This window comes from Acomys minous, assembly GCF_964271855.1.
Source record: "Acomys minous genome assembly, chromosome: 15".
Taxonomy (NCBI): Eukaryota; Metazoa; Chordata; class Mammalia; order Rodentia; family Muridae; genus Acomys; species Acomys minous.
The window spans coordinates 13,139,417-13,155,881 of NC_140497.1; the positions used below are offsets into that span (position 1 = coordinate 13,139,417).

Below are 16,465 nucleotides of genomic sequence, written 5' to 3' on the forward strand. Positions count from 1 at the left end.
CTGCCTCCCAAGTGCTGGGATTAAAGGCATGCACCACCATGCCCAGGCAATCCTGATTGTCAGATCACTTTACTTTAGAATGCATAAAAGAAAGCTTCCTAGGGTTTTTTGTTTTTGTTTTTTTGTTTGTTTGTTTTGTTTTGTTTTGTTTTTTGTCTTATATTGCTGGAGATACAATGTAGAGCCTCAAAGAATAAAAAGCAAGAACAGGGATGTTTGAATTCTGGGTACCACAGAGCAACCTCAGCCAAAGACTTCCTTCCAGAGGAAAGGGAAGAAGTGCTGAAAGACACACAGAGCAGGCAATCAGCTGGCACTTTAAAATGTGTTCTTATATCTTTGGGTTAAATTCTGTTTAAGGGGTGGGTTTAGGTTAGAGATTGAACCAAAAGCCATGCTCATGGTACACAAGTGTTCTAACCACAGAGCCACTATGCCCCAACACCAGGAGTCCTGGGAAACAACAGCATGGGTAACCCGTTTAACTATAGGTAATAATTTTCTTAAAAGGAAAAAGAAACTTCAAACAGGCATCTCTAATGCTATCCCAAAGCATCAGTCAAGCGATGAGATGGGCTGATTTCTTCATGGGTGTGTACAGATATGTTGGAGTCAAAACACATGCAGCAGCCTTTCCCATAACTAGGTATGTGTGGAAATTGAGTTTTAGTTAGTGCCTACCATGATTTGCCTGTATGGGTTTCTTATCCCTTAACAACCTCACTTAAGGTTAAAAGTCGGCCTCAATTCTTTCAAGAGAATATCAAGCTAAACTTGTTTGTTTACAAAAGTAACAACCACTAGTAAAGGTTGTCTGTACTCCCACATTACAGATGTGTTTACCACTCTGTAGTTTGTTGGTTTCTTAGCTAGTACTTGGAAATCAGTATAAATTTCACCTAGTCTCTGTTCTGAAAGTGTGGGGACCAAGAATGTGACTGGAGTGCCTGGCTGTAATGTGTGTGAGGCCAGCTCCAGGCACAGCACAGCAAGATAGTATTTGCCAGTTTGTACAGACACAGTTCCTTGTAGGTAAGCGGACTGTCCACACAGTTTGTCTGACACTTGTGTTAGGGCATACAGAAGAGGCGCATTACTCCTTGCTGGCTCCTCTAGCTGCTTGGTTGGTTTTGGATTTTGGCTGTTCTGTTTTGCTCTAGCTAGCTTCATGATCTACTCCCAGTTATATTGTTGATTCACTACAGTGGGAAAGCAGCAAAGCACAGCCCCTGGTGTAGCACACCAACAGAGCAAAGAGATTGTGGAGGCTGGAAGTGGATGGAACATTACACAGTCTCTATTTTTATTTTCAACTTTAGAGACAAAAACAATTGAAAGAACCTATGAGTAGACTTCATTATCACAAAGGTGTTTAAAGACAGAATCAGGATGTGACGTGGTGTTCTAACTCTGAGCCCACTGTTATTTTATGGCCAGTCTTTTAGGTAACATTTGGCTATAGCCCACACAGCCTACCCATCCACACAAAATAATAGGACTAAAGGTTATACAAACTGGAATGAACAACGTTAATAGAGGGTGTAGTGAAAGAAGAAAGAATTCTACTTTTTTAATGCTCTTGTTTTTTTGTTTGTTTTGTTTTGTTTTTCGAGACAGGGTCTCTCTCGTGTAGCCTTGACTATGCTGGACTTGCTTTGTAGACCAGGCTGGCCCTGAACTCACAGTGATCCGCCAGCCTCTGCCTCCCAAGTGCTGGGATTAAAGGCGTGTACCACGCCCAGCTAGAATTCTAATTTCTTAAAAATACTTTTACCCGAATTTTTCAAAAGTATTTTTATGTATCAAAAGCATAAAATATTATTTACATGTATATTCTTTTCCAGTGTTCCTAAAAACGTTTACAGATACTTTTTTTTTTTTTTACTAGATTTCAGGGACTGTGCAAAAGGTAAAGGCTGTCTTTAACTATTTCTAGGAAACGTCTGAGTGGCTGCTAAGTTCTCTACAACTGTGATTTTTCCCCCCATTAGTCCAAGCATTGTGGTTTGAGTCCATAGCAGTGGAAATACACATTCCTATTTTCTGTGATACCACAATTATGAAGTTTATGTTAAATGTAGAGCTATTGATACAAAGTATCTAAATCTGACAGGTGATTTCTTTAATTCAATTAAAACATTTACATGATTTCTCTACCCTCTTAGGAATTCATGGTGTCCTTTCCTTTAATTATCATTGTATGCAAATAAACATATAAGTGCAACCTGCTGGGTCTGCTCGGTGCTGCTTGTATGGATTTGTTTTTAGGGATGACCACTTGGGATAACCAGTTAGGGGCTCATCCCTGAGGATAACTAATTCTGTCTCAGCAGTTATTCATTCCTGTAGCTCTTCATCTGGGTGTTGGGCATGTAAGATTCCCCCGTCCATGCTGACATACCAACTGGGAGGTCAGTGTTCAGGTCTTGTTGGGGAATACTGTCGAGATTTTGTGGGTGTAGATTCCCTGCCATATCTAACAGATACAGATACTGCAGCAGACCACCTGGTCCTCTGGCTCTTACAGTCTTTCTGCCCCTCTCAGCTGCAGTGTTCACTGAGTCTTAGGTCTAAGGGTTTTGTTGTAGGCCTGTCAGTTGGGGCTGGGCACGCCACAGACAGCTGATCTCCGCATTTCCACCATACGCAGCTACATCTGCTGCAGAAAGAAGCCTCTTTGATCAGAGCTGAAAGCTAAAGTTATCTGTGGGCATAAAGATAAGTATTTAGAATGCAGTTAGTAATTGCACTGGCATATAAAAATGGCAATAATATATTCTCCTAAAGCCACATCCTCACTAGCCAGGCATGATTTTCTTTCTGTTGAGTGGGCCTTGTGTTCAGTTTGGCAGCTGTTTGTTACCAATATGTAAGTGCCACTGTTGCACATTTTTGGGACAGCTTTCCATGCTGGGTCATTGTTGTTTATAACTGATCAGGACTATTGATTTTTATCACACACACACACACACACTTCGGCAGCTTGCAAAGTACCTTCTCGTATTATGAACTCTAGTGCTCAGGGAGGAAGCTTTCCAGTCAGATCAGCTCGAATCCTGCAAATCTTGTGTCCAAAAGGTGTGATGTCTTCACTAATAGGGACTTACCTTCAACTTCTGTAAGGCGACAGGGCAGTAAGCAGTAGCCTGTATTGTTTTGGGGAGTCTCTTGATCTCCCCGACCAACAACTCAAGGATGTTTCTGATGCCTGCTACTGGGGGGTTTATTAGATAGCCTGTGGCTCTTGTGGGAGGGACAAACATCCTGAATCCCCTGGAAGAACAAGTCCTCTTGGCAGCTGAAGCATCTTTCTGGCCCTTTATAGACTTTTTAAGCAGATTGCATATAGATAGATCTCACATACTTGGTTTTGGTATTGTGGACCAAACCCACATTCTCAAATGCTAAGCAGGTACCTTACTTCTGAGCTATATCACCAGCCGCCATATACCCTATTTTAATAATTTACAGAGCATTTTACAGGATCTTCACATAAGCAAAATTATAAGTACCAGTGTTGTTATTAGTGCTTTCAGGATGTGTTTAATTATGCAAAAGTATCCTTGACTCCGAAGCGTTGATATGAGTGAATAAATGAGAGTGCGTCTGTGATCACAGAGCGAACACAACAGAAAAGTTACCTCCATTACATAACTGATAGGAACTTTTGCAAACTTCTAGAAGAAAATTGGTCTCTGCAATTTACCTCACTTCTCCCACTGTTCTTCCTCTAACTCTCACCCCCAAACCTAAGATCACTCTTTTGGGACAACAGTTCCAGTGTTCTGCTGCTGTTTGTTCCCTTGGACTCTACATAAGTGTTACAAGGCACTTAGGAGGGAAGTGGAAGAGCTGGTACACAGTTACTACCACTTGAGCAGGGACCAGTGAAAAGGTTGTCATAGCCAAAGCTGGTTTGTTTGTTTGTTTGTTTGTTTGTTTGTTTTCCCCCTAATATATTTTATTCTAAAGACAAATACATGGAGATATGAACAGATAGTTTCAGTTTAATCGATGAGTTAAAGCTAAAAACAGCTGTCCCTCAAGACTATGGTCAGCAAGTTAGTGGGCTTTTCCCAGCAATGAGAAATATTTTGACCGGCGTTTGGTAGTCCTTGGTCTTAGAAATACAGATTAGACAGGCAAAACCAGCTTCCAGACCTTCACTGGAATTTCTAGGCCAGCAAATTTAACCTTCCTTCTCTCACAGCTTGTCAGCATTCTCAGAGGCGCTGGGAACATCTTCCTTTTCTTCTGTGGACGTTGCAAGTTTTTCTAGGGATTCTATTATTTCGCTTCTCAACTCATCTTCAGATTCTTCAAATTTTCTGAAATAAGCAAGTCCATGTTATGATCTAAAAGCACTAATAAAGAACTAGTTTCATTTTCCATTCCTTGCTGCCACCTGAACATTGTGCGAGCTGGATTAACAGCAAAGTCAGGCTGTTAGAGGTGGGTTCTGGGCCCCAAACACAAGTCCTCATGCCCACTCCTATCTAGAGGGGAGAAAGTTTACTGTGTAACACTTTTACACTGGGCTTGAGAGGTAGGCAGAGTGCTTGCCTGGCAGGTGCGAAGTCTTAGGTTAGATACACAGCACTGACCGAAGATGGTGGCACATCACTGTAATTCCAACTCAGGGGAGGTGGAGGCAGAAGTCAGAAACTCAAGATTATCCTGGACTACATAGCACGTCTGATGCCAGTCTTGGCTACCTAAGTCCCTGCCTCAAAAACTGAAGAAAAAAGCAAACCCAAGACCACTGTAGGTTTCTGTAAGCGCACACTGTGAGGGTCACACAAAGATAAAATCACCTAGCCATGAATTTCCTTGAGCTGGTCCTATTATTAAGTAACATGTGGCTATAATTAACCAAGGGAGAAGCCAGATGACATGGTAAGTCATGGTAACAGATGACCTTGGAGAAGATGTTTCCCCATTCCTATGAGTGCCAGGCAGCACGGGCCACCATAAAATGGACTGAGAAAGCAATGGGAGGCGATAGAAGTGACAAGGGACAACTAGCTCATGGATAGTCTCAGGGAGCCCAGCCCTGGAAGAGATCTGAGCATGCTTAGATACTTGAGAAAAAGCAGGCACAGATGAGAATCCTTTATCCAAAACACCGCTGGCCCTATACACATCAGGTAAGTTCTAAACCTATAATGGAAAGATGGAAAATTACAGGGTTTGAGAAGTGACCAGGTCATAAGGGCAAAGCTCTAATGAACAGGACGTGGCTTTTATAAAAGGAGGCTGATGGGGTGTTTTTCCATTCCACTCATTGAGGACAAAGCTACACAATGTCTTTGAACCCAGGACTTAGTCCTAGCCAGACATCAAATCTGTTAACACCTCGATCTTGAATCCAACAGAGTGTAAAACTAAAGTACACTTCTGTTATAAGTAACCTGCTCTAAGGCATTTTGTTGTAGCAGCCCAAACACTAAGATTTTTTTTTTTTAACTGTGTGTATGAGTGGGATGTGTATGTATGGGGTAAGCAGGTGGAAATCAAAGGACAAATTTTCTTTCTTTTCTTTTTTCTTTTTTTTTTTTTTTTTTTTTGCATAGAAATCATAGCTGCTTTTATTTAATTTTTTTAAATTATAGCCCATTTAATTTCAACCTTGGTGTGAACACTGAACACAATTTTTTTCATTGAAGATGGAAATTCTGTAGCATATAACTTGGTCATTTTTCCATACCTCTAATCCTGATGTTTTCTTTCTTTTTTAAAAAAATTTTTATTATTAATTTATTCTTGTTCCATCTCAATGGTTATCCCATCCCTTGTATCCTCCTATTCTTTCCTCCCTCCCATTTTCCCCTTACTCCCCTCCCCTATGACTGCCTGAGGGGGACTTCCTCCCCCTTTATATGCTCATAGGGTATCAACAGAGGACAAACTTTCATGAATGAGTTCTCTCTGTCCCCCCTCTCTCTCTCTCTGCGTGTGTGTGTGTGTGCGCGCACACACACACACACACACACACACACACACACACACACACACACACGACAATGCCAGCAGGGATAGTGGCTCATGCCTTTAACCCGAGCACTGGAGAGGCCGAAGCAGAAGGATGACAAGCTAAAGATGACACTGTCTCAAAAACAAAACCAAGTGCTGGGATTAAAGGCATGCGCTACCACACCTGGCCCACTCACATTTCATCATCCTGCGATCCTGGATCCAGTTGCTCATCATCCATTATGATGCCAGAGGCTATTTCTAACTCTCCCTGGTCTTCTTTAGGGAGCTGTGGTTTTATTATTACAACTGAAAGAAACAAGGAAAATGAAAGTAGATGAAGCTATGTACTTGGAGAGCAACATATACCCACAATCCTGCAGTGCATACCATTCGTGATGGCAGAACAAGGTACTGACAGGGACAGCAACAGACACATGTTATGGTTTGGATGTAAAATGTGCCACACAGACTCGTGTGTTGGAATACTCGGGCCCCGGCTGCTGGTGCTATGTGGAAAGGCTGTGGAACCACTGAGAAGTGATTCCTAGATGGAGCAAGAGGGTTGCTGAGCAATGAGTCTTGAGGTTTGTAGCCCAGTCCTGCTCCCTGTCCGTCTCTGCTTCCTGGCGCACAGAGATGTGTGCAAGCAGCTGCCACATGCTTCTGCCACCACAGAGACATCTTCTGCCATGCCTTCCTGGCCCTGACAGACAGTGGCTCCCCAAATCATGAGCCAGAAGAAGCCCTTTGTTGCTGCAGTTGCTTGTCGTTGAGTATTTAGTATCAGTGATGAGAAAAGTGATTAATGCAAAATCAAGAAGACATGAAAAGGGAGTGTCATAATAAAGATCAGGCAGGAAGAGACAAAAATGACCCCGTTTGGAGCATACATAGAAATTTTAAGAAAAGTATGTGCCTCAAAACTGAAGTCTTGCCAAAACCACCTTTATTCTTCCTCACTTCTGTGAACCCAGTGTGTTTCTGTGCTTTATGCACATAGTGATGCGGCCTGCAGAGCAAACTAGAAACACACGCACGAACCTTCATCGTGGCCACGTGTCTTTGTATTCTTTTGCTTGTTTGGTTTTGTTTTTTGAGACAGGGTCTCTCTATGTAGTCTTGGCTGTCGTGGACTGGATTTGTAGACCAGGCTGGCCTTGAACTCACAGCGATCCATCTGCCTCTGCCTCCCGAGTGGCGGGATTAAAGGTGTGCACCACCACACCTGGCCCAACTCTTTTTTTTTTTTTAAAGATTTATTTATTACTATGTATACAGTGCTCTGCCTGCATATATACATTTGCAGGCCAGAAGAGGGCATCAGATCACATTATAGATGGTAGTGAGCCACCATGTGGTTGCTGGGACTTGAACTCAGGACCTCTGGAAGAGCAGTCAGTGCTCTTAACCGCTGAGCCATCTCTCCAGCCCCCAACTCTTTTTTAAATTGATTTTTTGTATACTTTGTTGTTGTTGTTTCACTAATTTCAGCCCTGACTTTTTTTTCATTATAATTTTTTATTAATTCATTCATATTACATCTCAATTGTTATCCCATCCCATGTATCCTCCCATTCCTCCCTCCCTCCAGCTTTCACCCTATTACCCTCCCCTATGACTGTGACTGAGGGGGACCTCCTCCCTCTAAATATGATCCTAGGGTTTCAAGTCTCTTCTTGGTAGCTTGCTATCTTTCCTCTGAGTGCCACCAGGCCACCCCATCAAGGGGACATGGTCAAATATGGGGCACCAGAGTTCATGTGAAAGTCCCCACTCTCCACTTAACTGTGTAAAATGTCTTGTCCATTGGATAGATCTGGATAGGGGTTTGATGCTCAATGCACGTATTGTCCTTGGTTGGTGCATCAGTTTGACCAGAACCCTTGGGCCCAGATCCGCCCGTCATAGTGTTCTTCTTGTAGGCTTCTAGGACCCTCTGGATCCTTCTATTTCCCCATTCTCCCATACTTCTCTCACCCAGAGTCCCAATAGGATGTCCTCACCTCTATCCCACTTTCCTAGTAAGTGAAGACTTTCATGGGACATGCCCCTTGGGCTAGTGTCCAGTTATAAGTGAGTATATACCATTTGACTCTTTCTGCTTCTGGGTTAGCTCACTTATTATGATCATTTCCAGTTCAATCCATTTGTCCACAGATTTTGGAAATTCCTTGTTTTTAATAGCTGAGTAGTATTCCATAGTGTAAATGTACCATGGTTTCTTTATCCATTTTTCTACTGAGGGACACTTAGGTTGTTTCCAGGTTCTGGCTATTACGAATAAGGCCTCTATGAATATGGTTGAGCATATGTCCTCATTGTGTGCTGAAGCATCTTCTGGGTATATTCCAAAGAGTGGAATAGCTGGGTCTTGAGGAAGCCCTATTCCCAATTTTCTGAGATAGCACCAGATAGATTTCCAAAGTTCAGCCCTGACTTTTATTTTCTCTTCTCATATACTCTTTTTTAGTGTGACTCTTATTTTTCCAAGACCCTCAGGTTCAACATAAACTTACTACTATTAACTCTTTCCAAGTTTTTATGTAAGCACTTGGTACTATAAACTCTGCTTTCATGAATGCTTGTGTTGTGTGCCATATATTTGGGTGTGTTTTGTTTTCATTTTCATTCAGTTCTGGGATTGTTAAACTTCCTTTTTGATGTCTCCACTGACCCAGTTTTCACTCAGTACTGTGTTGTTTCACTTCCATGGGTTTGTGTACTTTCTGTCACTTCCGTTGCCATTGACAGCCAGCTTTATCCCATTGTGGTCAGATAATATGAAGGATGTTATTTCAATTTTCTTTTGTAAATTTGTTAAGACTTACCTTGTGTCCTAATATGTGGTTGATTTTGAAGACAGTTTCATGGGCTACTGAAAATAAATCAAGTGTATCCTTTAATGTTTGGGTGGAGTGGCCTGCAGACGTCTGTTAGATCTATTTGGTTTATGACGTCATTTAGACCCAGAATTACTCTATTTAGTTTTTGTGTGGATTAGTGAGAGTGGAGAGCTGAAGTTTCCCAGTGTCACTGTGCCAGGGTCAGCCTGTGACTTAGATCTCATGGCACTTGTTTTTGTGAAACTGGGTGTCTCTCTAGTGCACATATGTTTAGGACTGTAATATCCTCTTGATTTTTTTCCTTTAAGGAGCATAGAAATGTCATTCTCTATATTTTGACTAATTTTGTTTTTAAATCTATTTTTCAGGTATTAGACTAGCTATATCTGCTTGTTTCTCTTTCCTTTTGTGTTTGGGATAAAAATCCATTAGGGCCCCAGCTGTGTGTACTTGACTGCTTAATAGGCATAAGTGTCCACTCTCTGCAGAAACAGAATGTTTTTGCTTTGCTGAAATACTTTGGATTGTGTGGTCATTCTCTTGGAAACCTTGGACTCATTTCTAACACCCAAGCTATCTCGAACTCAAAATCTCCCAATCTCTACTTCCAGAGTGCTGGGACCACAGGTGTGCAGCACCGTGCCTGACCTATGCTTCATTTCTCCAGAGCCAGCATCCTAGGAAAAAAGTTAAACAATAACACAGATATAAACATTGCAGGGGAAAAGTCAAATAATAACATGGAAAACCGTATTCTGATTCAGTGGAAAATAAATCACTCTTGATGAATCTAAGCCTAAACAAAGATAGTTAATTGTATAGTAGCCATTTGGGTTCAGTAAGAAAATTTGTTAATAAAAATATAATATAGATTAGCCAGGTGTGGTGGTGCATGCCTTTAATTCCAACACTCTGGAGGCACAGGCACAGTGTGTATGAGATAAAAACAGATTAGATTAGATAATAGCCAGATGTGGTGGCACACGCCTTTAATCCCAACACTCGGGAGGATCGCTGTGAGTTCGAGGCTAGCCTGGCCTACATAACAAGTCTAGGACAGCCAAGGCTACAAAAAGAAACACTGTCTCGAAAAACCAAAATAAATAAATAAATTAGATAGATAGATAGATAGATAGATAGATAGATGATAGATAGAATACATATATATATATATTATAGATAGGTCGATAGATGATAGATATCATGTTATATAATACAGTTATATAATACATAACATAATATATAATGTAGCCACATGTTTTGGTGTGTGCCTGTCATCCCAGCTACTCAAGAGGCAGGAGGATCACTTATGCGTTCTTACTACCCATAGGAAAACAAGGTGACCCACCCAATAGCCACCAGAGCTGAGCAATGCTAGCTTATCAACCCTTTTCATCAGTTGTCATTGAGAAACACTACACAAAGCTACACCTCTGTCCTTGGCAGTGCGTGCCATTTGTTACTTCCCCTGGAGCCAGCTTGGTTAGAGCAAATCAGCCCGGTTCTCTCTGCAAGCCAAAGGTACTGTTAGGACCTCTCTGCACTTGTAAAGCAGTGACTTCACTCCTTGGAGGCAGCAGTGAGTTTGTTGAAAATAAACTACATACCAGGTTCTCCTTTACTGGCAGACAGTGAGCTCCTGCAGGCATCTGCTGCTGCTGAAGCACTCGGGGTCCTGGGCGCATCCCACCACCACTGCTTCCCATTTTCTGGATTGCCTTCCATCACAATCACTGGACCATCTGAAAGAGGATACTGCATTAGCAAAAGTAAAGACGCTTTTTTGTTTCCGCCAAACACCACAGAATGTTAGAACCGTGCTCATGATCACATTCCTCACTTTGTTCATAAAGAAACCAGTATTTAAAAAACAAACAAACTTTACTGCCTTTTCCTCACAGGTTGATGAGAAAGAGGGTCATGTTCTGCAGGGCAAACTGTGATGCAGTTCCATGTGCTTATTTTGTAAGTTGAGTTCATCCTCAGACATCATACTGAGTTATAAGACAACTCAAACACTTTCAGTGATACCCATGCACCCCCTGGCACCCAAGAAAGATATGCAAACATGCAATGATAGAAAAGCCTGAGCATGCGAGCTGGAGAGGCCGCTCAGCTGCTGAAAGCACTTGCAGAGGATTCAAGTTTGGTTCCCACACGGAGGCTTTCAGCTACCTGGAACTCCAGCTTGAGGAAGATCCTATGCCTTTGGCCACAGGCATTGCCAAATGTAGATAAATCCACACACAGATACAAGAGTACGTAATTTAAAACAATAAAAATATTTTTAAAATCTGTGTATGAGTAAGTAGTTTATATGAAGTGTGCACTATTTGCATAACACCTACGCACATGTTCCCATACACTTTCATTGGGGTGGGAATGAAACAGTGTCTCATGTGGCTCATGCTAGCTTTGAACTGTCTACATAGCTGAGGATGGTCTTGAACTCCTGGTCCTCTTGGTCTCTATCACTACCTTCCAAATATTGGGATTATAGGAAGTGCCACTATGCCTATAAAATTAACTTTTATTCACTTGTTTCAATTGTCATCTCTGAGGCTTACTGCCTCTGTCTGCTAACCTAGGCCTAGTCCTGGAAGCTTCTAGACTCCTTACAATCTAACCTAGACCTAGAATGTTTTCAGCCTTTGAAACTTACTGCTTAATAAGGTCACCCTTTCTTGTTCATACTGAGCTCTGGGCTGGCTGGTTCAACTCAGCTGTTCTGGATCAAACTCCTCTGCCTGTTAGCTGACTTCTGGCTTTTCTCTCAGCCTCTGGATTGCTTTGTTTGGCCAAAAGCCAACTCCAACAATCTTCTTCCCCGCCCCCACCCCGAGAAAGGGTTTCTCTGTGTAGCCTTGCCTGTCTGGACTCATTTTATAGACCAGAATGGCCTCGAACTCACAGAGATCAGCTTGCCTCTGCCTCCCAAGTGCTAGGATTAAAGGCATGCACCACCACCGCCTGGCTTCTAGTCATCTTTTATAATCTTCTGGCTCATTCTCTTGCTTCTTTGGTCCTTGCCTGAGTTCTCTCTCTCTCCCTCTCTCCCTCTCTCTCTCTCTCTCTCTCTCTCTCTCTGTCTCTCTCTCTCTCTGTCTCTCTCTCTCTCTGTCTCTGTCTCTCTCTCTGTCTCTCTCTCTGTCTCTGTCTCTCTCTCTCTCTCTCTCTCTCTCTCTCTCTCTCTCTCTCTCTCTCTCTCTCTCTGCACCCTGTCTCTCTATGATTGTCCCTGTGGAACTGCCCCCTCTCCTTCATTCCCTGTGTTGCTCCCTTAAGTAGCTTCCCTTCCCTCTCTCTTCTCATGAGAGTTGGGTATATTCTATTCTGTCAAAGCTTCTCTGATTTGTCACTTTTTCGGCCACTCAATTAAACATCACTTTCAAACATGGGTGCTTCTTTCTACAAACTAACTTTATCTTCATTGTTTGGGATTAACTGTATATACCACCACACCTGGACCTAAGCTTTTCTTTACCTGAAACTTGCTCCATACCAGGCTGGCCTTGAACTCAGATCTGCTTGCCTCTGTCTCCTGGATTAAAGGTGTGTTTGTATTCCAGCCAGATCACACAGACCTAGAAGGTCTTTGGATGTGATCTCTTGCCAGAGCAGCCATGTTCTGAATTAAAATCCCTGCATACATACCTATTTTTTACATACTTAATTTTTAGTCCTTATGCATGTATGATGTATGATGTATGTATGTATGTATGTATGTATGACAGGGTGTGTTGTGTATGTAGCTACTTGAAGAGGCCCAAAGAAGCTGTTGGGTCTCCTACAACTAGAGTTACATAGGGTTGCGAGCCACCACAGTTAGGTGCTGGGAGCTGAACCTGAGTCCTCCGCAACAAGAGCAGTGCATAATCTTAACTGCTGAGCCATCTCTCCAGCCTATTCCATAAGTTTTAAGTCAACACCAGATGACTTACATGCAGCACGGCATGATGCAAAGGGCACTAAATGACTGCTGGACTGTGCTGCGTATGGAACGAGGACAAGAAAGCAGCTGCATGTGCTCAGCATTGACGAAAGCTGCTTTCTGTGAGCATCTTCCATTTGTGGTTAATTGAATCCAGGGACACAGGTGACTGTCCGATCAACTTACAGCCCAGTTTTATATTTCAACCCTTTCTCAGGGCTGAGCGTCGAAGAAGAACAAAGGGAGCACAGAGGCTTGGGAAACGGCTCAGCAAGGAAAAGCTGCTTGTTGTACATGCACGATCATCTGAGTTTGCTGGCGCGTGAACCCAGAATCGTGTACATGTTAGGTAAGCCATTGACAGCAGAGCTGCATAGCTAATCTTAAGACTGATTTTATTGGGGCTGGAGAGATGGCTCAGAGGTTAAGAGCACTGACTGCTCTTCCAAAGGTCCTGAGTTCAATTCCCAGCAACCACACGGTAGCTCCCAACCATCTATAATGAGATCTGGTGCCCTCTTCTGGAGTACAGGCCTACATGCAGGCAGAACATTGTATACATAATAAATAAATAATTTTTTTTTTTTTTGGTTTTTCGAGACAGGGTTTCTCTGTGTAGCCTTGGCTGTCCTGGACTCGCTTTGTAGACCAGGAAATAAATAAATCTTTAAAAAAAAAAAAAAGACTGATTTTATTGGTGAGGGGGAAAAATCACCACTGAAATTCCAAGTCTGTAATTAAGCTGGTGTCAAGTGGAACTAAGTCAAATGGACTCTCCTCCTGTTCTCCCTCTCTCACATAAGGAAAGATGGCAGCTGCAATGTTCTTTCTTTACTTTTATATGACCAGCATCATCACCTGCTGAGATAACAGGAAGACAAGTCTCAACGTGACACTCATGATGCCAAAACAATGTCTTTGTAAAATGCTTAGTGACTGAGAAGTAGCAACTCTCCCAATAGAGTGTGTGCTGGCAGCAGGGGTGCGCCAGGCCCTGGCCTGCCCTGGTGCTGGTTGACAATTGACCAAAGACTCACCGTCAGGCATGGTGGGGCAGGGGGAGGTGACATCTGCTGTTGCCATTATTTGCAGCAGAGTCTGAGGTGCTCTGGCATCCCACTGCTTCCTGCTCTTCACAGCAACCATATCCTGAAAGAAGGCCTCTAGGTGTAGGAAAAGAACTCATTAGTTCCATAGCCAGAGTATAACAACAGCACCGAGCAGTTCTTTCCTTTACTTTTTGTTGTTGTTGTTGTTTTATTTTGTTTTTGGTGTTTTTGAGACAGGGTTTCTCTGTATTAGCCTTGGCTGACCTAGACTCACTTTGTAGAGCAGGCTGGCCTCAGACTCACAGTGACCCGCCTGCCTCTGCCTCCCGAGTGCTGGGATTAAAGGCATGTGCCACCAACGCCTGGTGCACTGAGCATTGGAGATGAATTGCAAATCACGCTTATTTAATCCCAAAACTCAGAGAGGCAGAGGCAGGTGGGTCAGCCTGGTCTACAAAGCGAGTCCAGGACAGCCAAGGCTACACAGAGAAACCCTGTCTCGAAAAAAAACAAAACAAAACAAAAAGCTCCTTTCCCCTCCACCGCTTCCAAGCAACATGTACCTGCCTCGGGGCCACAGAGCTCTTCAAAGGCTCTGTCTGTGTAATCTGCAGGCTCCTTCAGACATCTGTACTCCTGGAGCCTCATGCCATCTTCAAAGCTTAAAGTATCATTTAGCTTAACCGCTGCCTAAGGAAAGTTCACACTCTTTCATGAGAAAGAAGCCACATACGATCTAGTCCCTAGCAACAAACACACACGAAATGAGCGTCAGGTGTGAGTATCCATGCTTCACTTTTAGCAATCTAAAAGGTGAACTCGGAGGAAATATAACGGAAGAGGGAAATCAGTTAATGTTGACACTGAGACGTGTTAGATTTCTGATGAAAGGTAAAATTTTAAAAGGTGTTAAAATCAAGTAATAAAATGAAATCTGGGTTTTTCTAAACATGAGATTTACCCACAGGCAGCTGAAAAGCTATTAGAACAAATTAAGACCTAAAATAAAGATACACTTGCTCAATGATCTCCCCCCAGGCCTCATCCCCAGACAGCGTTTCTCTGTATAACAGCTCTGGTTGTCCTGGAACTCTCTTCTGTAGTCCAGGCTGGCCTAGAACTCACATTGGGATTAAAGGCGTGCACCACCACTGTCCTGATGCTCAATGATCTTTAAGTCAGCATTGTGGGAAGCCGCGCCCACATTCGCCATTACAAGATGGCGCTGACACCCTGTGTCCCATGCTGACAAACAACTAATCTGCGCATGTGCGAAGGGATTTTCTACTCGTTGTGCTCTGCCTCTCCCGTGGCATCATCTCGCCCGATGAGCAACAGCCAATCAGGGACTGACATCCTAAGCGGAGGACAGTTTCCTATATAAGGGAGGGGTTTCTGCTGTTTGCTCTCTCTGTCTCCGTTTTTCGTGTTGTAAGCTTATGCTCTTCCTCTCAAGAGGCAGTAAAGCTTTACTGCAGAAGGATCCTGTTTGTGTGTGCAGCGTCGTTCTTGCTGACGAGACGGTAACGCTAGCCACACAGCATATTAACAGTTCATGACATACCATGCTTTTTTATTGGCAATAATAAAAAGTTAACATTAGCAGGAAAATAACTCATTTAAAGATATTTTATTTTCTCTCTTGTCTTTATTTTATTTATTTATTTTTGGTTTTTCGAGACAGGGTTTCTCTGTGTAGCCTTGGCTGTCCTGGACTTGCTTTGCAGACCAGGCTGGCCTCGAACTCACAGCAATCTGCCTGCCTCTGCCTCCCGAGTGCTGGGATCACAGGTGTGCGCCACCACCGCCCTGCTTAAGAATATTTTCCTTACAGCCTGTGCAACAGTTTTGAGAACCTGAAAACGGACTCGCTTTGTCATAGCTGATCATGGCAGCACATACATAATGACATACCTTGTTCCCTTGGACTGTGTCTTCCTCAGAAATACACTTATCCAGGCTAATTTCAAACTTTACTCCTCTCTAGAATAAGCAAGAAAAAAGTCTTAGCTTAGCAGTTTAATAAAATCTTCAGATTACAACCCAAGGCTAATTCATGTTGACACCACACATAGTAAGCACTACACAGTAGGGCTGCTTCATAAAGATAGGGGGATAGGTTGTAAGGAGTGAACCTCAATAATCTTTCTAATATGCAAGCAAAAGACAACGTTTAGGCCTTAACTTTATGTCTTTGCTTTTGAAATTTATTCTTTTATGTTCTGAAGCCTAATTTTTTCAAGTCTCTCACAGAACAAATGTGGCAGTTTCTTTTCTTTTCTTTTTTTTTTTTTCCTTTTTGTTTTGTTTTGAGACAGGGTTTCTCTGTGTAGCCTTAGCTGTCCTGGACTCGCTTTGTAGACCAGGCTGGCCTTGAACTCACAGCGATCCACCTGCCTCTGCCTCCCAAGTGCTGGGATTACAGGCATGTGCCACGGCGCCCAGTGGCAGTTTCTTAAAAAATTAAATATGGCGGGGAGGAGCTCAGTTGGAAAAGTGCTTGTCTTGTGAGCATAAGAACCTGAGACTTTGATTCACAGTATGTGTAAAAACAGCTGGGCAAGGTGGCGCACACTTACAATCCCGGTGCTTGGGGGGCAGGAGCAGATTCCTGGGCTCACTGCGTAACTAGTCTGGCAAACATGGCCATCTCCAGGCCAGTGAGA

General features: G+C 42.9%; 1 protein-coding gene across 3 annotated transcripts in view; it reads right to left on the minus strand.

Moving 5' to 3' along the window:
- Positions 1 to 1,745: 1,745 nt before the first annotated feature.
- NEK5 (NIMA related kinase 5) overlaps positions 1,746 to 16,465 on the minus strand; it is a 41,463-nt gene continuing 26,743 nt past the window's right edge. For 2 of the 3 annotated variants that reach the window (XM_084759304.1, XM_084759303.1), the window contains 6 exons: positions 15,714 to 15,782; positions 14,363 to 14,489; positions 13,788 to 13,913; positions 10,427 to 10,561; positions 6,171 to 6,282; positions 1,746 to 4,328 (listed from right to left, as the gene is read on the minus strand). In XM_084759304.1, the coding sequence (XP_084615430.1) occupies positions 4,205 to 4,328; positions 6,171 to 6,282; positions 10,427 to 10,561; positions 13,788 to 13,913; positions 14,363 to 14,489; positions 15,714 to 15,782 (693 nt within the window). In that variant the 3' untranslated portion in view covers positions 1,746 to 4,204. Of the gene's footprint in view, positions 4,329 to 6,170; positions 6,283 to 8,452; positions 9,497 to 10,426; positions 10,562 to 13,787; positions 13,914 to 14,362; positions 14,490 to 15,713; positions 15,783 to 16,465 lie in introns of those variants that run through there. The other variant, XM_084759305.1, reaches the window with a different exon arrangement.